Source organism: Aspergillus caelatus (assembly GCF_009193585.1).
Source record: "Aspergillus caelatus strain CBS 763.97 unplaced genomic scaffold BDV27scaffold_55, whole genome shotgun sequence".
NCBI classification, from domain to species: Eukaryota; Fungi; Ascomycota; class Eurotiomycetes; order Eurotiales; family Aspergillaceae; genus Aspergillus; species Aspergillus caelatus.
In genome coordinates, this window is record NW_022475318.1 from 80,426 (window position 1) to 103,740 (window position 23,315).

Consider the following 23,315-nt stretch of genomic DNA (forward strand, 5'->3'; position numbering starts at 1 on the left):
AAATGTTGTCCTGGTTGAAATGCCAGTTATGGAAAGCTTTAGGGAGCTTTTGAAATAATAGACGTAGTGCTATCTTAATACCATTCGACCAAAACACCAGATGGCGCTAAGGTCGTGCCTTACACACTCTATCCCTAACATGTTATGTCCTAGTGATGGGATTGCGATGAAAACGTACATGACGTTGCGGACAATGTGATGTGAACTATGTTTTATCGGTTGTTTATGGACGACTGAGTGGATCTGTGTAATTGGGGACGTTTACGAATGAGATAATTTTGGACCGGACGACACAGCATTATACTAAGAGAAACATAACCAACGCCTTCCTTAATTTTTCATACTTCCAAATATGCTCATCTTTCGGATTAAGTTGATACCAACAAACAGTATTGAGATATCCCCATGCAACTAATTTCCGGCCCAGTGGATGTTGTTGACAAGAAGGACAGATTAGGCTTTGTTTTGATAAGTACTGCAGCGTATCATATAGTGAAATAGGCCTAAGAGTTGCCTTCTGCAAGCCCAGCATTGTCTAGGGTTGGGTAACGTTGCTGTTCTCTAATTGGTATTTATGTGCTCACGTATGCTGCAGTGAAAGCTATATGATGATTCTATATACATTGTTAGCTCAATTCTCTACGCAACCCGCTCCGTGCAAGATAGAATACCCTTCCAGTTGAGCTATTTATATATGATTTCTCTATCATAATCTGTAGGAAGGGGTGATGTATTAGTATATGTGACTCGATATAGAAAGGAAGGAGAGAAGAATATCCATACCAACGTGTTAAAATACATGAAGTGAGACGGAAATAAGAAGGGTGAAGGGAAGATATCGCAGAACGAAGCCGTAGTGAGTGGGGTTTCCTGATCCATAGGGATATAGCCACAGGATATCAGTATGTGTACTTAAGAGGCACGTGGTTGATAATGAATGAAAGGATGTTGAGATGAAGGGTAGCTGTCTGGGCAAGCACTGGGGGTTTGCCCTACGCCTACCCTTTCATGCAATCGTCATTCGTAGGATCGGTGCAAAATTTTCCTTTATTCCAGATAAAGTGAGCAAGGAGAATATTTCCTTAGGTGCACTGTTATGGTGGGATTACCATTGGGTTTATCTTGTAAACAAGCGATGGAACTAGAAACTGTATCTTGGAATCTCAGAGTCAGTAGATTGTTCCAGCGTTATAATTCGAGATTAACTATCCCGCATGGTGCCACAGATTTAGCCCGGCAGCTCGAGACTTGACTGTTTGACCGGAGCTCTCGTACGACTCACCAAGACTCATCATTCTCATCTCACATTTTCGTATATTCGATGTTTTCAAAGGAAATGACATACTTTCCAGATGTCTTCTCTGGGGCCCACCGTCTTCAAATGGGGGTTCAGTGCTCACTTGCCGACGAAAGGCCTTGTCAGGGCGGCTCACACAAAATATTCAAGGTTATATTTGAGGATTCCGTACAGTGGGCAGTTCGATCCTGCGATGATCTCAATACCTGGAGGTATGAGTTGCGTGCTATTGGGATGTTCCAGTATATTAAACAGCAAAACCCAGAGATGAAAGCGCCAAATGTCTTCTTCGAACCAGAACACCCTGTCTTGTATTCAGAGTGGATTAGTGGTTCGCCACTAGCTACTTGGAACTCCCAGATACCTCTTAAGAAATGTCAAACGCTTCTCGAGGACCTTGCGGAGTTCCTACTGCAATTGTGGACTACTGCAGTTCCCACTGATTTTATGCCAGAGAAAAAGCCCCGGTATTCAGCTTGGCTCACGGAAAGCCTAGACCGAGGTCTCCGACGAACTCTCGCTGGAACTGCTCGATGGGGTGATGCCATTGACTATCTGATCATGAGGTCGATGATCCCCTACTATGCTGGTGAGGACAAGTACACAGATGTTGGCTTCGCCCATGGAGACTTGAACGCGTATAATATCATGAAAGACGATAACTTCCGCTTGACAGGGTAAGAGCGTGTCATTTTTCTCAACTTTTTCTCTTTGACAGCTTTATCTAATGGATGGCTCAAATTCCATGGTGATCGACTGGGATTGGATATCTGTCGCACCACTCCCCGCCGTTATACATCACCCTTGGCTCATAGTCGACATTCCGGGATGGAGCAATGATGGCGTTGCCGAAGGAGAAAGCTTCGAGGATGATCGTCGTTACCTTGAGAAGGCAATCAAAGACAAAGAGATATCGCGACAGTTACCGGTTACCGTATCAACACTGTTGCGTGACTCTGGAAGCAGGCGTTCTTCCAGTCAACCTTCCACTTCAAAGGCATCCATGAGGAGTTTTTTAAGATACACTGTGCACGGACCGAAGAAAACATCAAGGCTGCGAACTCACAGCTGAATGTTGTGCTTTCTTTGTATTCCGAGTTGGAGGAAACAGAAGGCGTGTGGAGGATTAAGAATATACTGCATAGTGACAAATCGTAAAGACATGGGAAGTCCAAGACCAACGAAATGTATGTACTGGTGCCGGTACCTCCTGACATAAGAGTAGTATACACTTTGAAGATAGGAGAAGTATGACGGTTTGGATGGGTAAAGCTCGTGGCCCCATGGACTTGTGTACATACGTACAGCCTCAACAACAAACTTATTGAAAATTTACTGAGCTGCCTGAGAACGAAGGGTTGTATGAGTAGACTGTTTTTATACGAAGTTTTAGTTTTCGCACGTCATAAAAACTGAGATTGACGGTTGCCGCATTACTCCAGTGAAGATGGATATCAAAGATAAATGCTATCGTAGAAAGAAAGGAACTCTCCAGGTGTAATGGAGAGAGAGGGAGTTGTGGTTCTGATGGATTCCCAAGCGTGGACATCCTGAGGCCCGAGAGTGCCTAGGTGCCTGGGGATTCCATATTAGAAGCCCTAACTTGATATACCCTTCATCTCAGCGTCACCTATCCAACACTATTGTAGGACCACCTATGTATCGACTTTCTCAATATGACTGACGATATGACGGAGAAGGTAATGTAGAAGGCTTGGCTATTATCAGGATTTAGGACATGGATATCTGCGTGATATCTCCCCATATTCGTCATTATCTTGAAAAGCCCCAAAATCCTTCCTATGGCAACGTAAATCTTAATTCAAGCTAAACAAACGGTGTATAGAGATTTGAAAACGTTCTAGTGAACAAAGAGTTTTCTATATTGACAAGCGTATCCGCTCACAGTGTGGAAAGATATCACAAGGCATGATATCGAGGGCCTTCTCAAGAATCGGGGTCATCTGTCCATATCGTTGTTATATTGCTCAAGTTTAACGTTGTAAATACATGACTCTCGAAAAGCCCATGGTCACATGATCACCTGAAAAAGTCAAGCTCTGCCACCGCATCACCTCCGACTTGGTTGTTACCCTACGATGAACCGAATACCAAAGCATGTAGCACCACTATAATCACAACCAACACTAGAGAAATCAGATAAAAATAGACCCACAGCAATGCCTCCACATAGAACTAAAATGTAGACCCACTATAAATCCTAAAATACCCGAATCCATGGGACGAAAGCCCAAGAAGGCTATACAACCTTTGGATGATATTTTGTTAGTTTTATAGCTTTAAATAAGAAAAGCGGGCGTAGTGTAGTGGTTAGCATGCATGCTTCCCAAGCATGAGGTCCGGGGTTCGAACCCCCGTGCTCGCAATATATTTTTATAGAGATCCCATATGTATTTTGTCTTCTCAGGTAGATTCCTCAGTTTCAAAGTACAGTGTTAAAATCTCAAGAGAGTGGAGTATCTAGTCCAAATAAATAACTATTTACCTATGATATATAACCTATTCTCTATCCCTTTCCTAGGAATTCATCAAGCTGATGTATCAAATTAGACAAGTTGTTAAGTTATCTACCAGGGGACTAATAGTTATGACAGCTCTCTCCCCACTGTAGTGCTGGCCTGCTAGACCTAAAGAAGAATAATACAATACAACAAGACTAGAAGAACATGAACACACGCCACGTTCTCATGATATCCACCATGCTTTGGACCTTTCTCTATCCAGGGCCATTAGGGAGCTAATGACCCTATATTATTCTCTCTTTTTTCTTTTATACCCTATCTCTGGAACTATGAGGCATATCTTCAGCATTTTCAGTACATTATAATACAAGATATGGCCAATTCCTTGGGATATCGGGAACATAGCCCGTGGCCCAGTGGGTCCATCCTGAGTCCAAAACGCATCACATATGAGTACCCTCGAGTCACAACCATTCTCAGATCTTGTAAGCAGGGTTTTTTTATTGAATCATCTATATATGAGTCAATATTACGCTTGAATATGCTTTGTAGCTCCATGTTGTAATTGTTGCATGGTAACATGTAGTGAGCCCGGTATAACGTGACTAGGGCTAACCTTCGTCAGCGGACGCTTCGAATCGACACACTACATAGAGATGAAAACCAGAGCGAAAACTATTTAATATTTTATTATTTCTGACTACCTTTCTAGTCATTATACTATTTTCATGTCGATAGGTTCATACACGTTTTGGGCAGCAGACAGACTTGTTGATAACGAGTCACTTGAAGGATACCTTTCTCTTCCACACCCTCTGCGACCCCAAATCTTAAGAATCTCCGGCATTGTGCCATCTCGCTCGGTGTAGACAAATTATCATCTTTCTTATTGTTATAATTATTCTCGTGAAATTTCTTCTTTTTTTCTTTGTTTCTCTTTTTTGACTTATTCCAGAACGGGCCCTCGGGAAGTGTCAAATGAATCATAGCATTGCTGTAGATAGAGGTAGAGAAGTGTAGGTAAGGAAGATTAGTTTCCACTTCCTTTCAATATATAACATATTCTACTTTTTAATCTAATGCTTTTGAGAGGGAGGGAGGAGTTATTCTATATATCTACGTGGAGGTGCTGTATTGTCTTTGTATTGATCCGCACGCACTGGAGGGTATTACCGGGACACAACGGTTTACGCAGCGGAGCTGAAAAGGTTCGACATGGCCCTGACCCTGGCTGCGAGGAGTCAGCGGCAGGTTACGGTTTTCGCTGATAGCTAGGCAACTATCCAGGCTGTACAGAACCCTAAATGACCCTCCGGCCAGTATAAATTGAGATATATATATATATATATATATAACAGAGACAATTCAACCTGTTGAACCAGATCACAATCTAATAGATTCTAGCCTACATTGGGGTTTCTGGGAATAAGCTTATGGATAAAGCTGTGAAGGAGGTAGTTATGGACCCTGGTATACGTCAGCAAGATAGAGTAGTCCGCCTAGTAGCCGTAGCTAAACGGGAGATATATCAATAATTTAAGAGACAATGGATAACACATTAAGAGGTGCATAAGACCGGGTAATCTATATATTGATTACTAAAGATGCTAGATAACTGGGTCCTGGACTTTTACAATGCCACACGTATCGATTATTCTTTAGATAAGGATGTAGAGGAGAGATCTACGACATTTTCTCTATAAAATTAAGGCAGTTAATCGCTATTAGTGTATAGAGGGGTCTTAGATACTAAAGTATATTTTACTTCAATTCTAACTTTACATGGAGCTACGGAGGAAGATATGGCAGAAGATTATAGAGGAGATGGGCCTTATAAGGAAGACTTATATACAGAGGTATACAGGGGGCCATAATCTATAAGATTGGGATATAATACTACCAAGCCCGCTGGTAATATACTATATCGCTAAGTTTAGCTATAAAACAGGGCTTCTAGGATAATTCCACAAAGTGGAACTGATTCAGATAGATGGAGAATTAATCTAGGAAAAGATATAGGAGACGCTGATTAAGAGGTTATAAAACAGTACTGGAAGGGTTACCCGATGAGCGATGTAGAATAGATAAAAGGTAAACTATAGAGGAGGCAGAGAACGACTATAGATATAGGAGGATGGTTGGGAGAAAAGATACACTATGCTATATATTTAGGTTGTGTTTTAAAAGCTTTTTATATATTATCCTATGTATGGATAATTAGGTGTTTTGGACTAGAATTCTGCCTTACTGGCAAGGCATCTGTATACTGCTTTTGATAGTTAGGCTCTAACAGGTTAATAGAATTTCGACTGATTGATTGAGGGCATTACCAGAAAAATTAATCACACTGGCATCATGGTAATGATAGCATGTCTGTGCTTTGGAAGTAGACCCCCAAAGTTGGAAATCCAAGCGAATTTTCAAGCGTTCAGGAACACTATCGATTAAGAAAATGACCAGATTTCCTATAATTTCTTTTTGGCAAAATATTTGTACAGAGCCTCCCTTAAAGCATTTTTAAGAATAGTAGAGGTGTTGTACTTTGAAACAAAGCGAGAGTTGATTTAAATCCCTTATCGCAAGTATTATCAGAACATCTGATAACTAGTCAACTACAGAGTATGTTAAGAGATATATAATTCCGTTAAGTACTATAGCAATGTGGGTTCAAGACGACTATCCCCCTCCAAGTACCTGGTAGTACCAGGAATTTTGATGGGAGGTGTCTCTCACACCCTACGGATTCTACGTAGTACTACGGCCTACTGCGAGGTACTATGGAAGATTTCTATATATAAGAGCCGGCCCGTCTGTGGGATTTGAACCTTATAAGTTCAGGGAATCCTCCAGTTGCTTCGCTTCATTGATTACCGCCACCGATCTGTCGATGTTATGGGCGCGGTTCATGTAGTCGAAGAACTCGGGTTTAAAGGTCACATTACCGGCATTTTCACGGGCTTCCTGGTAAGTGAGCTCACCGGGGCCGCGTTCGCTGTTGGAACGATCGCCAAAATCGGTTCGACCTCTGCCTTTCCTATCTCCACAGCGTCGGCACACGGGCAAGTTTGTCGATTTGCATCCAGGATACCAAGCCTTGCTGTATTTAGTACGGCACAACTCGCACCTTATGTCGAGGTTTTCGAGGTGGTGGGCGGCCATACGAAGGTATCCTGAGTTCATGCTTAGTTGACACTTATTGCATAGCCACTCGCGGAGGGAACAAGACCAGCGCTTCACTATATTCCTGTTCCATTGCTCGAGGCAGTTCCAGCAATTTGATCGCCCCCGCTTTCCTCTCCATTGTTGATCGTCATGGTGGCAGGATCCACACATTGACGACTTTGCGTGCCAGTCTTTAGAATTTGTTATTTCGCCACAGCTGATGCATCGTCGCGACTGAGAAGATTGATCTTGAGCTTTTGGCAAGCTTCTTTCGTACCTGTTGTAACAGGTATGGCACCTGTACAGCAATTCCTCTTGCTTATCATGTGCTACAAGCCATATGACGCCTGGGCCAAACTTAGGGCAATCTATACACCGACGTTGGTCTTTTTGGCGCTTGAGAATAGTCTCCAATGGTCTCTCAGTGCCGTCATTGACAGTCACATATGCGTGACAAGCATTGCATAGAACCCGGTCCCTGTCGTTCGGGTGGCGATACCATTTGCGCGTGGTTTCTGTGGCACCACAGCTTGGGTTGCTGCATGGCCCGGAGGTTGGCTGATGTAGCCTGTTATAAACGGAGGCAGGCCTGTTAGTGCCGTGTGATTTCTTCCATTGATAACACGCGCTGCAAAGGCGGCCGGCGACCAATGTCGAAGCGTTAAAGTCCAAGAACCAGTTAGGGGACTCTTCGCTAGGACAATTGCTACATTTTGATGGTAGCTTGGAACGAACCGACTGCTTTGTCGGCAAAGCGCGGTTCAGGGGTTCAAAGACCGTACCTCTGAGGCCACATTCGGACCTCAAGTGGTTGAGCTGGTCTTGGGTTATCGAGAATTGGGGTAAGGACCCCGGTTTGAACGTATCGAGCACGATCATGATGACGGCCTCGAGAAAGCGGACTAGCCATTCGCTGTCCGCAATTTCGACCCCAAGCTCTGGCATATCTCGAGGGAAGACAGCAACCACGCGAAAGTGGGGCTTTCTGTTTGTATTCTCTCGGATGTACGTATAATGTACACCTTTTACAGATCCATCTCGTTGGATCTCACGTCGATGCGCCGGAATCCGCACAACGAAAAAAGATATAGTTGACCCCGTATAGAGCCCACCCTTGTCGCTGGGACTAGTGACGAGATCCAGATTCACACCCTTTTCCTTACGTGAGGGGCTCACCTTTGGAAGAGCAAGAATGTGTTGGCAGGTCAGTCTATCGTGGCCCAGGATAGTGCGGGTTGACTCAGGAATGATCGCCTGATATAGGCGATATACAACCTCAGCGTCTGCTCTCCGCAGCCACTGGCACATGCCCGGTGCGATATAGGATTCAGCATGTGAAATTTCCTCGAAAGGGGTTTGAGCATTGTACCACAGGTACCTGATAACCCTGTGCATGCTTTTGTCGAAGCTCTCTCGGAGAGCCTAGTAATCCTCGTCCGAATCCATACCGGCAAGCCGATACCGATCCTCGTCCAAGATAAAACCCTCCTCTTCGAGATAACCTGCCTCCTCATAAATTTGTTCTGGCAGGTCATCCTCTTCGACATCGTACCCGGCGGCGTCCTCATACTTCAATTCGTCGGGGTACTCATCATCCTCAATAAGGATAACGTCGGCGTAGCCTTCCGCGTTGAAGGGGACTTCTTTGGGGTTGTCGTGGAGGGTATATTTTGATTCTTCGTCGGTCTTCACAGACAAGTTATCTGCATACCCGACGGGCTCTTGCTTGAAAATTTTAGCCCTCTTCGACTCGCTGGCATTTTCAGCTACAGGTTTAGTCGGAGCAGGGCTTTTCCTGGCTGTAATGCAACCGGTTTCTTGAGGCACGGATTTTTCACCGGCTTCTTCAGCAGGCCTCATAAAACTGAGGATACTGCGCTGGTTAGATGGCACTTGCGCCTTCTTATTTTTCTTGCCGCCCAGGGTTTTACCCCCAGCTGCGGTTGTTTTTGGGCTTGGACAGAGCGAAGATTTCTCCTCAACTCCGGAAGACATTAACCTCTGATAACCCTGACGAGATGAAGATTTCTCCCCAATCTCGGCGGACTTAGTCCGGCTTTGTTCATCAAGGCCCTCGCGAAGCGACGAAGATTTCTCCTCCGCCTCGGGACCTTGGCGAAGCTGAGATATCTTCCTAGCTCCTTTGTTAATTCCCACGGTACTCTGACGATCAAGGGCTTCGTCCCATTTCACGGTGTCATCCCGACCATGGACCTGGGAGGGTTTAACCCCAATAAGTCTTTTGAAAGGCATGTTGTCTCCTCCTCCTCCTTCTTCTTCTCCTCCTCCTTCTTCTTCTCCTCCTCCTTCTTCTTCTCCTCCTCCTTCTTCTTCTCCTCCTTCTCCTTCTTCTTCCCCTCCTCCTTCTTCTTCCCCTCCTCCTTCTTCTCCTCCTCCTTCTTCTTCTCCTCCTCCTTCTTCTTCGTCCTCCTCGTCGTCGTTATCGTCGTTATCGTCGTCGTCGTCTTCGTCATCCGCGTGCGCCGTCTTTATCGCTGGCTTGCCTGTTTTCACCAAGTTCTACTCTACGTTTTACTACTGTCTTCATATACTAACCTAATTGGGAAGTCACCTGCTTGGACACAAGTCGAGGAGCATCCTGATGCCTGTACGCTAGAATTACGAAAAATACGCTGTAACGATTGAATTCTAATCACAAAGATCTGTCCTGGACGCTGATTTTCATATCAAACTGTGTGATTAAACGCTATATAGATGTCTATGATGATTCAGTTGCTTTAATCGGAGTCTACATAGTGTATACTAGTATCTGTACCTCAAATGAATTCTGATTAAATAGTGCGTTGTAAGTTTGCGTAAATGCCGTCTCGAAGGTATAGATGGTTGAATAAGTATTAGACAGTGTGGTCTGGTAGCCGATAAGGTGTGGCGTTATTGTACAGGCTCTCCCAGAAACATCCATGACGCTCGAGCAATTGTCCAATCAGAGAAAGACCTCTCGGACTTTCGCTTCGAGACCATAAGTTATTTTCAAGCCGCTCTACACAGAAGCCCCATAAATATGTATATTGAAAAATAGAGAAAAATAATTCTTTTTCACTGAAGCTTACTGGAACGAAAAATAATCATTGTTGACTGAGTAGTGGCGTTTTGAACTTATCACCGGGTCGAGCGGCTCGAACTATAGAAGTCTTGGCAGCTGTCAACAACGATTAGCACTTGAGAAAGGAATGGGAACATTTTGCAACTGAACAGGTGAGTTGGAACAGTCGGAGCATACAAGTGCAAACTGTTCCACCTACATGTAAGAATCTGCGAGCCAACTCAGTCGCTTCAAGGACACCACGAATTAAAAGAATGCATATGTGTTGTTGTATATCAAAATGACCGCCATTTTCGTAGCTTTTCAACTGTATTTATTCCAACCCCAAAGGGCCACCATTCGCAATTGTAGATGTCGTTTTGTAACGGACAATGAAAGTGAAAGTGACCAATAGCAAACAGTGAGGGAAGCCTATCACATAGTCCTGAGGATCACGCCTAAAGTCCCTCTCCCTTCTCTCTCTCTCTCTCTCTCTCTCTCTCTCTCTCTCTCTCTCTCACCAAGCTCCTGATCCGAAAGCTCCCCTTCCAGCGTCAGATCCGTGAAATCGCTCAGGATATCAAGTCCGACATTCGCTTCCAGTCCTCCGCCATCGGTGCTCTTCAGAAGTCCTTTAAGGCCTATCTCGTCTCCCTCTTTGAGGACACAACCTCTGCGCCATCCACGCCAAGCGTGTCACCATCCAGTCTAAGGACATCCAGCTCGCCCACCGTCACCATTACCCGCGTGAGTAACAGCTCCTCTTGTCTTGTGTTGATTCTGAAGCACTTGGCTGGATGGGCCGGGCTTCAAGCTGGTTCTTTTCAAGCTTTCTTGACAGGATAGCGGTTGTATCTTGAAGATCCTCCTTGCTTCCTCAAAGTGGGTTACTAAGATATTGGACAAATGCTGATGTTTGAGGGATATATAGTGTAACTATTGTTTACGTAAGGGACACACAGAGAGAGAGAGTGTCGTCGGAGGCTTTGCAGCCTCCAGAGAGGCCTTAATATGCTTATAACGTCAATGGTAAGTTTCTGTGTTATGTCTGTGGTATGTATGATACTAATGTTTTCTTCAGGGAGAGGTTAGACACTTAACTATATATTATACTAAGAATGAATAATGATTATTTAGTCCCCAGCTGCCCCCTCCCCCTCCTCCTCTCGTCGTCGTGGGCGGCAGCGGCGCCGTGCCCCCTGCCCCGGTGGCCCCTGCTGCCCCTGCCGTTGAGCCCCAGCAGCAACAACAGCAACAACAGCAACAACAGCAACAACAGCAACAGCAGCAGCAACAGCAACAACAACAGCAGCAGCCCCAGCAGCCCCAGCACCATCGCCCCCTCCCCCGGCCCTCCGCCTGGGGGCCCCTCGTAATTATGCCCCTAGGGGCTACCGTGGCCGTCGTCCTCGCCACCCCTGCCAACACCCCAACACCATCCTGGTCCCTCCCCAGGGGGCTGGGATGGTGTTGGGTGAAGTTGAAGTTGACGAGTCGTTTATGAATATCGATATCGAGTAATTTTTTTTTAAAAAATTTTTTCTATGTTCTTTTCTAATTTTTTCCTAATTTGTTTTTCTTTTCTTTTCTTTTTTTTTTTTTAAGAATGTATTCTCAACAAAAATCCCAACGAATCGTTGCAAGCCTTGAAAGTAAAATCCAACACCCCCTTCAGCCTAGGATTGACAAAAAAGAAGCTGGCAGAACGACCGTAAGGCTCCTCCCCTATTTTAAGAAAAAAGGTTTTAGTTGTCTATTTTGTTTTCTTTTTCTTTTTCTTTTCTTTTTCTTACTCAAATTGAGAAATTTTCAGATGGAAAAACACAAGATCCATATATCTAGTAACCTCGTAGTTGGCTCATTCCGAGTTAGCATTGCGCAGATTCCGTCAACTTCCTCCAACAGTAACACCAGAAGTCATTTGCCAGGAAGCAGCGTTAAAATGAGCAGTTTAGCTACCGAGTTTTCATCACACATCACACCACATGAATGGGGAATTCTCATCGTCGATCAGATCTATGGCACTCGTCCGTGTTCATGGGAGATAGTGAGAGATACACGCAATGTACTGGAGGCTTTTCTGTGGAAGTTGCCCGTTGCCTATTGGAGAACGCGGTGCGACTATTGGTTGGTGTTTGATATGGACGACCTGATCAGGGAGAAGCGCCCTGCCAATTGGAGAGAGTTCGGTCTTGGACTGGAGAAACTTCTATTGGATAAGAATGGGTTCTGCAATAGTGGTTGAGAATTCGGCAAAGAACTTTGACATCGCTCGGAGGTATCAAGGAGCGCTTTTTAGACATGATTGATCAGAATTATTGAGATTCTCCTATATGTTTAACTACTATGTCCTCTGATCGTTTATCAATGCTTGCAGATGAGGTCGTTTCGCCAGCGTTTTATATGGCCCACTTTCAACAACACACCCATGCTCCAGAACAACCACATTATCCGCAATCTCCATCATTTCCTTGGCGTGGGTGATGATAATCACCGTCAGGCCTACCTGTGACATCACTAGCTTCTGCACAGTATGTCGGATGATTTCAGCGCTGGCCGGATCAAGGGCTGATGTAGCTTCATCTAAAATCAAAATCCGAGGGCGACGGACAAGTGCCCGCGCAATCACCACTCGCTGCGCTTGCCCGCCGGATAACCCAACTCCGCCATCTCCAATAACGGTAGAGTAGCCTTGCGGAAGGGATGATACAAACTCATCCACCCCCGCTGCCTTTGCTGCATCGCGGACGTTGCGAGGATCCCGAAGAGACCCTTCCAGTCCATAGCTAATATTGGCTTCGATGGTCCCCGGGAATATCGTCGGTTGTTGTGAGACGATCGCCACAACGGAGCGAAGCGTTGGAGTGTGTAATTTGCGTATATCAACACCGCCAAGTGAAATGGCTGGTACACTATCGGAAGCGGGCGATTCGTACAGAGCTAGTAACAGCGAGGCTATGGTCGATTTACCACACCCAGACCGGCCTACAATTGCTGTACATGAGTTCTCGGGGATGGTGAAGGAAACGTCTTTCAAGACTGGTGCATTTGGCCGAGATGGGTACCGGAAGTTCAACCTGGTGAGCTTTACCGGTGTCGGCATTGCGGGCATGTATCCCACACGCTCGTGTGAAGCTCCGGCAAGGTTTGCAATCTGTAAGAGTCTAGACCCTCTCTCTCGCGATGCACTGATTTGCGGAACTGGAAAGTCAGCGAAGCCTATCAAGTAGATGAGAATACTCACTCCAAGAAAGTACTACACTTGCATATCCAATGCTGAATAACAGCATCGAGAGGACTGTCATGATATCCTCCACGGTGTATTCTAGAACCGACACCAGAAGTCCCCCGTAGTAGATAATCAATGCGCTCACGAAGACGATAACAGACTCGACCAGCCCAAAGAGGAACCCTGTATAACCCGTCTTCCGCAGCCCCGTTGTGAGACATTTCAACAAGGCTTTCGTATGCTTGCCCTGAAAGAACGGTTCTAGTGTCAGGGTACGTACTGTGCGTATCTCCGAGAACGTCTCAACGAATACCTCCGACGCTGCACCCCTAGCCTCGTTACAGCGTCTATCCCACAATCCGCTGATTCGTTCAAAACCTCTTGTGATTGCGTATACCACAGGTCCAATGGAAAGCGCAACTAGAGTCAGCTTCCAGCAAACAGCCAGGCTCCATACAGTCGCTATCACGGCAATCGAAGCTGCAACCAAAGCGTAGCCACCGAAGCGGCTAAGTATCTCTCGCATTTCTTCACCATCTCGGGTCAGGCAAGCGGTCAGCTGTGACGGACTGTTTCCCTCCTCCTCGAACCATTGCTTCGGCTGATCAAGAACTCGGCGGAAGGCTCTTTTTCGGAGGCAATCCACCCAAGCTTGGCTACAAAGACTGAGAAGATAATGCATGAAGAAGGACACCATTCCATCGGATATCGAGACCCCCAAAACGGCCAGGGCCCATTTCAGAGTGCTCGTCTTGTTAAAAAAAGTTACTTGGAGTTTCGATAAGAAGTAAGCGAATATAGGGGTGGTGCTCGAGTGGCAAAGAGTGAACAGAAGCCCAAGGAGCAGAAGAACACGTTGCCCGACGGTCAAATTAGGTATAATCGTTAGCATTATCTGGAACAGAGACATTTGTCGGTCTTTTCTTTTGCTTGATTTGTGATGAGTTGACTTCCGTTCAGTAAAGTCAACTAGCTGCATTCCATCTTGCAAGGTGTCTTGTGGCGTGGGCACGATTGAAAGTCGGGATCTTGGTTGAAATTTTTCGGTGTGAAATGACTCGGGTCTGAGGCCCATAAGCACAGAGGATATACGTCGGTTTTTATCAAGCTCAGCCGAATTATCTGAGAGTATGCTGTCGCCGGAATCACATGGATAGCTTTCCTCGCTAAAATGAAAGAAATCATTCCCTAGTTTCTCAATCTCAGATCTATACCCAGCCTGTACCACTGATCCTTGATCCAGGACATACACAAAATCTCTGTCCAAGATATGGGACATGTCGTGTGTGATGATGATGGTTGTTTTCCCTTTGCGCCACTCCCGGATTGCTCGGATCACCTCATGACGATTCGTCCCATCTAGAGCGCTTGTAGGCTCATCTATGATCAAGACCTGTGTATTTCTTAATCTAGCCCGGGCAATTGCAACCCTTTGTCTCTGGCCGCCACTTAAAAAACTACCGCCATAACCCACACACGTGTCGATACCGTTCGGCATGTGGTCGATTACGCTTTGCAGCATCGCCAGGTCGATGCATTCCTGAACGTCTTCTTTTCGGATCTGGTCATAGTCGTGCCGTCCAAATGCAATGTTCATGAAGATCGATTCGTTGAAGAGAATGCTCCGTTGTTCTACCAAGGTGAAATTGTTTCGGATCCAGTTCTTGCTCAAAGTTTGTATGGGTGTGCCGTCTATGAGAATTTCACCAGAGGTTGGCGAGTATATCCGTGTGAGTAGTTGCCCTAGGGTACTTTTCCCAGATCCACTCTTTCCTATGACGAAAGTTGTCTCCCCCGCTGGGAAGAAGAAGCTTGCCGAGTTCAAGCTGAGCATCTCAGGCAGAGACGAATATGCGAAAGACAACTAAGACAGTTGGAATTGTTTTCATGAACACTCAGGGTTTTGAAAAACTTACATCGCTCACTTCAATATCGCCATCGCATTGATGGGGATATACTGCTCCCTCCATTTCTTTCGGGCCGCCGTCGTTGGTCTGCCTGTTCAAGGTCATTTTTAATGCAGAGGCTGCAATCGCACCTTTATCTAGTACGATTACTTGAGTCATAATAAATTCGATGGACTGTGCTGCGGTGAGACAAGCCCAAAATGTCCTCAAAACGTCACCAGGTGAGAGCCGCCCAGACGATGCCAAAGAGCTGCCGTACCAGAAGCCTTGAACAAACATGCCGTACGTCATCAATCGAATGAGGGCTATCTGAATTGAGTTCAACCGCGCCTGTTTCAAAAACTGCGACGCAGCCTCGTCAATCCTGCTCGAGAAATTGTAGAGTTCAAAAGCTTCCCCGTTCAGGCACTTGACTGTATCAATCGAAGTGGTGGTGTTGTTGACAACCTTCGAAGCGCTTGCCAACTCAGCCTGCTGTGCTTCAATATTGAACTTCATCTTAGAAGAGATAAATGAAGCCATGGCGGAGAAGACCGGGATCCCTGCTAGCGTGACCAGAGAAAGGTTCCAGGAGGTGTAAAACGCCAGAGCCAGCGAGCCAATGGCTCGGAAGCTATACTGCAGTAGCAGTCCCAGAGGCTGGGACGTTGATTTCTGCAACTCGTAGATTTGGCTACGAGAGGTTAGATAAGTACAAAGCGACCCGGGGTATGACTGACGCTTGAAGGCAAGATAAGAATGTTCGGGTTCCATCTTGTTGTGTTTCGAACCATTCCTGGTCTTTCTGCAAAAGTCCTTTGAAGAGGGCGCCCCGTGCATTAGCGACTTGGAGCTCTCCGAAGGTCACAAAAAGAATGAAATAGATGCTGTTGCAGAACCAGCTATAAACACCTAAGCATGCCAGTTTGATACAGCTTGCTTTTGTCGTTTGAATTAGTTCCTGGGCAGAGATTTGAGCACTACCGAACAATGCTAAAGAGTTGAATGCCTCCCCAAGGAGTGTAGCAAAAATCGGGGAACTAGCACTAGCTAATGATGCGAAAAGAATGGCGAAGCAAAGAGTTGGGATGTGTTTTTTAGTGGTGAAGCTGAAGAGCGAAAGCCAACTTGGCCTCCGGCCCAAGCAGCGTTTGAATTGAAGGATACCTGCCATGGTGTATGTCAATATTCCATGGCTCTAGGGGCATATCCTTCAGCATCTTGAGTCGGGGGGATCTTGAACAGGAATACGGGTGGAGGGCTTCATAAGACAACACATAAATTGAGAGAAATGGACCAGCATCTAGAGCCATTGTATCACTTTGACTTTAGTATTCTTTTGTTCTGACTTGGAGGGGGTTGTGGAGAAGGAAGATAATGGGTTGCGCGCTGCCATTGTTCTAGGCGGTTCTCAATGGTCCCGTGCCCGTCAACACAATTGTACCAAACTATAACCGTTCGTATGTAATGTATGTACACTTTTGCTTTCAGAAAAAGAAAATTCTATAAAAGTCGAGGGTAACCATCTATCAGATGTCAAAGCCATCTGGACCGCGCTCTGGCCCTACGCCCAGAGAAGCTGTAGAGTCTACAAATTGAGTAGATAGCAACTCCGCAGACTCCATCTTTGATGGAAGTCAGTCACTGGTGGTCGTCCGAGAAGTAAACCCTCCGCGGGTTTCGGCGAACATAAAATAGCAACACTGGGCTTACGAGCTGGACTTGCCCTGAGCCTTCTCATAGATCCAGTCATTAAGACCGGCACGGTTTCTGTAATTGTCAGTATTATGCTTGACAATCCAAAGTTTTCGGCGCTCACCTGGCGATTTCAACGGCATAGAATTGCATGCGCACGGCTGTTTCTTTGTTAGCCCCGCGTTTGCCCGATGGCACGCTAACAAAGACGGGGAAACTTACCAAAGATCGTAGTCTCCTGGTCGTATTCAAACTTGGGGTTCGAGCGCAGCATAGTGCCAAAGTTGTAGTCGTCAATCGTTTTCTCGTACTGCTTCATCCAGTTGCGCCACTTCTCCTTACCCGCCTTGCTCTTCATGTCCTCCTCGTTGAGGGTTACGGCGGGATCGAAATCGGGAAATTCTTTCATGAAGCTCTCGAGGATTTGATCATCCATCTTCGTCAACCGAAGCTTCGAGCCTGGGACCTTCTCGAGAATCGACCAATAGGTCATCAAATGTTCGACGGCTGTGGGACGTAAGCACAAGAAGCGAGGGTGAAGCGATGGGTTCACAACGTACCCTTAACGGCGAACTGCTTCTCCATCTACAAAAAAAGGTCAGCATCCAATCCTAAATTTCACAAAGACTAGGCGCAAGGTAACGTACATCCTCGAGGTTCTCGGCCGTCTCGGGATCAAATTTCTTCGACATGTTGGGCGAGTGTGATAGATAACCAAATGGAAAGAAAATGAATATAGAAGTAAGCGATCTTTTGTGTATCAACGATGTTTCGTGGAGGTTCGTAGAATAGTTGGTCAAATATTACCCCGCGAAATCTTTTCTGCCGGCGGAAAATAAATTTGTCCCGCTATCCCGCCGCACTGGGCTTTATCGGTACGTCATTTAATCCATCTTCTGTACTTATACTCATGAGCGAGGTTTTCACTGATCGCGACTTAATCAATACTCTATGAAGGCAATGTAATCATCTCTCAATCCGCCATTCTTTCTTCTCATTTCCTGAAATTGGTATCCGTCTACCTACTAAGATATGTGAAGTTTTAACTAGGTACAAGAATGCATAGCTTACTAATCAGCACAATTACATGAGCAATATCAAGGTAGACTAGCACTTCTATCATATATTCACTAAAATGGGCTAAACAAGTAATAGTCAGGAAAATTATGGCTAACAAATGAAGCCATCAAGAGATTCAGATATGGCTGTTTCTCTCTAACAAAGCAGTATGTCCCTATTATACCTGTAACACTATAATTTTGCTACAAATGCAAGTTCTCTCAGTTAAGGGCAATGGCAAAGTGTATGTTTACAAGAGAAACGCAAAATCTTGGGAGATATACCAGCAAGATCGAAGATTTGGGGAAAGTTCAATACATGATTGTACTGCGAGACAGATATTGTCAATTGTTTCTTCTGTAGAATCACAAACTAATAGAATGGTCATGTACAGGAGGCAAAAGCAAGAGTAGTAAGCTGCACCATCCCCCCTGCCTTTTACATAAGCTCATCAAGTATCTCATAGGCTGCATCAAATTTTGATATAATCAATCGGAGTCTGACACGGTCATAGAGCTTAAAAGCTTTACCACATCGGTCTCCTCTGCCTTAGCGGCTAGGTCTCGTGCTGTCTGTCCACTGTCGTCTTTATCATCTGCTGAGGCTCCGTGACCAAGAAGGAAATACACGTCGTTCCTGAGCCCGGCCTTGGCCGCCATATGAAGCGCAGTCTGTCCGAACATATCCCTAGCAAAGACGTCTGCGTTCCTATTCACGAGTAGTCTCATTGCATGGCCTTTGGAAGATACTGCCCTATGCAGAGCCGTTCGCCCATAGTCGTCCTGCAGGTCAACATCCGCTCCGCTTTGGATCAGAAAGTCCACCATTTTGCGGTGGCCGCGCTCGGCAGCCTTGTGCAGGGGGGTCTCCCCAGAATAATTTGTCACATTGATATCCATTGTGCTCTCTAGTAGTAAGGCTACCATGCTTCTGGAAATCCCGGATGCTGCAATATGGAGGGGTGTATCGCCAAGGTCGTCTTGTGCGTCAGGTTCAGCGCCACTCGAGAGTAGTAATTCTGCAATACTATCATGCTCATATCGCACGGCATGATGCAGGGGTGTCTTGCCCTCTTTGTCCAGCTCATTCACTTCTGCGCCCATATTCAGGAGGAGAGTAGCCAATTCAGCATCACCGTTCTTGGCCGCTATATGTAAGCTTGTCTGACCGGACTTATCCTTCACATTGACATCTGCACCTTTCTTCAGTAAAAGCTGCAGCATCTTCATCATACTGCGTTTGCTTCTATCGTACATGACTAGTGTTAGCACCAATGGCAGGCCAAGCTCCCCTGAATGTGTGTTCTTATCCGCGCCTTTTCTCACCAAATACCTGACCACCTCAATATGTCCTTGGCGCACAGCCTGATACAATGGTGTACCATGCGGTCCTTGCGTTTCACTGTCGATAAGAGGATGCGCTTCCAAGTTGGCACTTTGTCGCACTAACAATTGCACAACTGGCAAGTGTCCATTTCGAGCAGCCCACCACAAGGGCGTACGGCCAGCAGCATCTGCATCATCGACATTGACTCTACCCGAGCCAAGGAGCAACATGACAACTTCAACATGGCCTTTATCCGCAGCCCAGAGCAATGGCGTCCGGCCATTAGCATCTTTGATTCCAGGGTCGGCGTTCCTCTTCAGCAACAACGCCATTATCGTCGGCTTTCCCTTCTCGGCAGCCCAGTACAATGGCGTGTTACCATTCAAATCGGGGATATTGGGATCGACTTCACTGCGGGCCAGAAGTTGGCTCACCACTCCTTCATGTCCGTTCTTAACTGCCCAGCAAAGAGGAGTCTGGCCGAGCTTGGTATCCCTCGCGTTAACATCAACATTCCCGCTCGCCATCAGGAGCTGAACTACTTTCTCATGACCCTCTTCTGCGGCCCAAGAAAGCGCACTTCGACCATCTTCATCCTTACAATCCAGTGCCACACCAGGGGTGCCGAGCAACAGTTGCACAATCGACTCATACCCCTTACTAGCAGCCAGAAAAAGCGCAACCTCAAATTTGCTCTTGGGCCCGGGGTTTTCAGACGCCATATTATGATAAGATCAGGTTAGATTATTTTCCAGCCCATCGGGAGGACTTAAACGATTTCTATTTCAGGTATGGTCGTAGAATGGTGTCAGAAAACTATGTCATTTTTGCTACCCACGGGATGTGCTGTGGACTTTTTTTTTTTTTTTTTCTTTTCGATCACAATCTTTGAGAGCTAGCAGAGGGGCAAAACTTATGGCATTAATTCAGGTTTCTATGCCACGTGGGTCGCGTTCACTGGCTCTTCAGGGTGTCCACTTGAGACGAGATTCCTTGTCTTGTCGGGTCCTTGCTTGGTGGGCACCCCGGTTCCGTTTCGTATGATGTGCATGAGTTTGGACTCTTGGTGGGGGAATCGTGGCAACCCATCTGTTTATGCCGAGAATTGTATGATGCTTGAGTAATCCACGTTTATATATGTTAGTTCTCTGGTTTCAATATTCGCATCTGTACATAAAGAAGAGCGTGCTTACCCTCCTCATATATCGATGTACTAATTCTGGTTGGAAAGACTGCAGATCTCCCTCTCAACCATTGGGCATGAACCACAGGTATACCCGAAGCTTCATTAGTTGCAGCCTTAACACGAAACAAAAAAAAACTCTATATTGGTATACTTTGCTTTAGACCATCTCGTGAAAATCATTTTAAAGTTTCAATTACATATTTAAGCCGGATCAGCCCTGGCTTGTTCAAAGCTCGATACACTGAGGGATATCGTAGCCATTTTTCGATTGATTGTCCAGGCTTAGGTGCGGGCGATTGAGAAAAGAGTAACGATGTTAAGATTCTAGAGGTTGTTGTCTCATTGTGTGGGATATTTATGGCCCAGGGATGGAGTGGCGAGAGTATGAAAATAAAAGAGGTGCATGCTGGAGGAAGAATCAAGGTTGTCCCCTGCGGAAGGGGTTGAGTGTCAACGGACCAAGCGGAAATGACCAGGTCTTTTGCTGGAAATCCTGTCACTTTCAGTGTCACGTTTGACTGTTCTATTAGTTGCAATCGGGTATAATGCATCTCTCTCTCTCTTTTATTAAGCCTAAAATTATAGTACAACACAAGAATCAAATCATTTAGTCACTATCTGAATCAGGTAATTCTTCGAACCTTCCCTCACGGACAGCCTGCGCGACGGGATTCTCCACCTTGAGGATACCGTTGGCTCTGGCCCTAGTCAGGGTTAGCATTTGCCCGTATGAGAAATATGATAGACCTACCTCTCAAAAAGCACAAACAGTCGCTCGGCCTCTCTCTCCTTCTCTTCCTGGGACATAGGTGGACCCGTATCCTGTTTCTCTGCGGCCCATCTTTGACCGGTGATGGGGTTAATCTCAGGGTCGAGCCTTTCTGTGGCGAACGCCTCTCCGGCAGTCTTCGGGATTTCCATGCCACGGGTGGCGAGTAGACCTGCAGCGAATCCGTATCCGATATTCTTCGTAAGATTTTCAGCGTTCTTTCCGGAGAGCACAAACATAAGCTCCGAAATAGCGGTTTTCAGATTCGGGTATGGCGCGGTAGACAGCTTCAGTAACTTGGAAGAAAGCGTGTCGGATTGTCCGATAGGCTGGTTCCTATCGTTATCCTCTGGCAGGAGTAGCCACTGCATGTATTTACGGGGCCCGTCCGGTGCCAGTTCGTGAATGGTAATGAGCGAGTGAAGAAGTGGGATAGCCTTGGTCTCAAGCTCCTCAGGGTTGTATAATGACGTGGCATGGTCCAAGATATTGATCAGCTTGTCAACATTGCAGTTCTGATTGAATGTAGGGAACAGTGGGTTGCTGTCAAAAGGCTTGCCTTTCTTGTTTTCAAGGTCAAGAGTAGACAAGCAGTTGAGGAGGTAGCTAAGCAGACCATCCAGTGGCTTAGCAGGGATTTCAATACGACTAATCATCTTAAATATATGGGGAATTGAGGGCGCGAATGTTGCAGACAAGTCCGGATATATCTTGGACACGTTGAAAATGAGCTTCAGTGTGTCGATAAGAGCGAGCTCGTCAATCTGAGGTAGAGGCTTTTTGAGTGATTTTGGGAACTGCTTAGCATGTCGAACAATTTGCTATAGAGCTGGTCAGTAATGACAACAGACCATGGAGCAGATAATTATTACATAGTTGACATTATCACCCAGTCCATGTTTATTCACAAGATCGTCAAAGTCCATTGTCGTGTCGTATGTGGATAGAAATAATATCCGGCTGATGACCATTTCATCCTCCGAGGAGTCGCACTGAATTGTTAGCTTCCGTAAGATCATAGTTGCGAAAGACATACCTTGAGTTTCTCTGCTATTTTACCGCCATGGCCAGTATCTGCGAATAGCTGACGCATCTTGGGATCCAATAGAAGAGCATTTGCAACACAGCGTAAGGCAGCTCGTCGGATGTCTACAGATTCTCCATCGACACCATATTTTGCCAGAATTTCCATACCCTATGTGGCTATTAGTACAAGCCCCTCAGAAAATAGAGCAGAACGCACCCTTTTTGAATAGATGGGACCGGCATCGGCTGGATTTGTGCCATGTTGTCTCAACTGTAAAAGCAGTTGGACCTTTACTATATCATAGTTAGATGCCGAGCGTACTATTCTATCGCGGCTATACCTACCAGCGCTGCTGAGCTTTTTCTCATTCAAGTCGTTTTCTAACGAGTCCAGTAGTTGGGTGACTTGTTGCAGTTTTTCTAACCATGAAAGGTTGGTCAGCGCTATTTATAATTACTGTCGCTTGGCTTGCACATACCTGCACCTCGGAGTGTCTGGAAGTCCATATTTCACGTTGTTTTATATCTCAGGGGTATAAAGCAGTAGTAGTTCAGTGTGTTCTCACTCGGTGTAACGACCTCAGCTATCAAGACCCCTACTGATAAGCGACTTGTGGAGGCGGGGCCTATTCAAGCAAGAGTTCAAGGTCTCACAGTAAGTCTAGCGCTGTGAGCGGATTGAGAGACGTCCACAAGATCACCGTGGTGTTTTTGAGACAAGGGCTACATTGCAGATGGACAGAATAGATTCGGCGGGCAGATCAACCCCACCGACGTTCATTCAATCATGGTTAGCCGCTTTCTCCGCAAAAGACGGCAATGGCGTTTCTTCATATGCATGTATTCAAAGTGGAAAAAAGAAAGGGCATCATATATTTTCCCTTTTTCGGAAGAGAGACCTCCCTCTTTTGAAATTCTCAATGATTGCTCATACTCAATTCATGTAGTGCTCAATTGGGAAAGGGGTATGTAGTAAAAAAATCTTTTGCTGCCTTGACACCCGATCCTGGGCTCGCGGCCTTACTGCCCCAGGCACTGAGCGCGCCACTGCCACTTTACGCGTGATTTACGCCACAGGCGCGATTTCGGACCAGGGGCGCGTTCTTTTTGAATTGAGAGGTCTTGGCGCGGCCTTAGGAGATCGACCTCTCAAT

At 46.0% G+C, this 23,315-nt stretch overlaps 6 protein-coding genes and 1 non-coding gene across 7 annotated transcripts; 3 read left to right on the forward strand and 4 right to left on the reverse strand.

The window, feature by feature from the left end:
- Positions 1 to 1,381: 1,381 nt before the first annotated feature.
- On the forward strand, positions 1,382 to 2,258 carry BDV27DRAFT_171062 (uncharacterized protein; the record flags this gene model as incomplete). The annotated part of the gene is made up of 1 exon (XM_032075499.1): positions 1,382 to 2,258. The coding sequence occupies one exon, from the start codon at positions 1,382 to 1,384 to the stop codon at positions 1,976 to 1,978; it is 597 nt and encodes a 198-aa protein (XP_031929276.1). The 3' UTR covers positions 1,979 to 2,258.
- Positions 2,259 to 3,610: 1,352 nt separating this feature from the next.
- On the forward strand, positions 3,611 to 3,683 carry BDV27DRAFT_t71. The gene has a single exon. It is a non-coding gene; the product is annotated as a tRNA-Gly (tRNA).
- Positions 3,684 to 6,606: 2,923 nt separating this feature from the next.
- BDV27DRAFT_156167 (uncharacterized protein) lies at positions 6,607 to 8,337 on the reverse strand (the record flags this gene model as incomplete). Its single annotated transcript, XM_032072277.1, has 1 exon — positions 6,607 to 8,337. One exon carries the CDS (start codon positions 8,335 to 8,337, stop codon positions 6,607 to 6,609), a length of 1,731 nt encoding a protein of 576 aa, XP_031929277.1.
- BDV27DRAFT_94841 (uncharacterized protein) lies at positions 8,107 to 9,690 on the reverse strand. Its single transcript, XM_032078019.1, has one exon. It carries the CDS (start codon positions 9,193 to 9,195, stop codon positions 8,365 to 8,367), a length of 831 nt encoding a protein of 276 aa, XP_031929278.1. The 5' UTR covers positions 9,196 to 9,690; the 3' UTR covers positions 8,107 to 8,364.
- A 596-nt stretch (positions 9,691 to 10,286) lies between these two features.
- BDV27DRAFT_156169 (uncharacterized protein) lies at positions 10,287 to 11,489 on the forward strand (the record flags this gene model as incomplete). The annotated part of the gene is made up of 3 exons (XM_032072278.1): positions 10,287 to 10,301; positions 10,511 to 10,732; positions 11,130 to 11,489. 3 exons carry the CDS (start codon positions 10,287 to 10,289, stop codon positions 11,487 to 11,489), a joined length of 597 nt encoding a protein of 198 aa, XP_031929279.1.
- A 746-nt stretch (positions 11,490 to 12,235) lies between these two features.
- On the reverse strand, positions 12,236 to 17,487 carry BDV27DRAFT_171064 (P-loop containing nucleoside triphosphate hydrolase protein; the record flags this gene model as incomplete). The annotated part of the gene is made up of 10 exons (XM_032075500.1): positions 12,236 to 13,186; positions 13,230 to 14,242; positions 14,273 to 15,078; positions 15,131 to 15,794; positions 15,892 to 16,296; positions 16,814 to 16,870; positions 16,920 to 16,956; positions 17,018 to 17,302; positions 17,356 to 17,380; positions 17,443 to 17,487. The coding sequence occupies 10 exons, from the start codon at positions 17,485 to 17,487 to the stop codon at positions 12,330 to 12,332; spliced, it is 4,194 nt and encodes a 1,397-aa protein (XP_031929280.1). The 3' UTR covers positions 12,236 to 12,329.
- A 3,341-nt stretch (positions 17,488 to 20,828) lies between these two features.
- BDV27DRAFT_94876 (synembryn) lies at positions 20,829 to 23,135 on the reverse strand. Its single transcript, XM_032078020.1, has 7 exons — positions 22,641 to 23,135; positions 22,507 to 22,581; positions 22,379 to 22,455; positions 22,172 to 22,330; positions 22,008 to 22,127; positions 21,118 to 21,956; positions 20,829 to 21,070 (listed from the first exon to the last, which is right to left on the reverse strand). Exons 1-7 carry the CDS (start codon positions 22,666 to 22,668, stop codon positions 20,974 to 20,976), a joined length of 1,395 nt encoding a protein of 464 aa, XP_031929281.1. The 5' UTR covers positions 22,669 to 23,135; the 3' UTR covers positions 20,829 to 20,973.
- Positions 23,136 to 23,315: the final 180 nt, after the last annotated feature.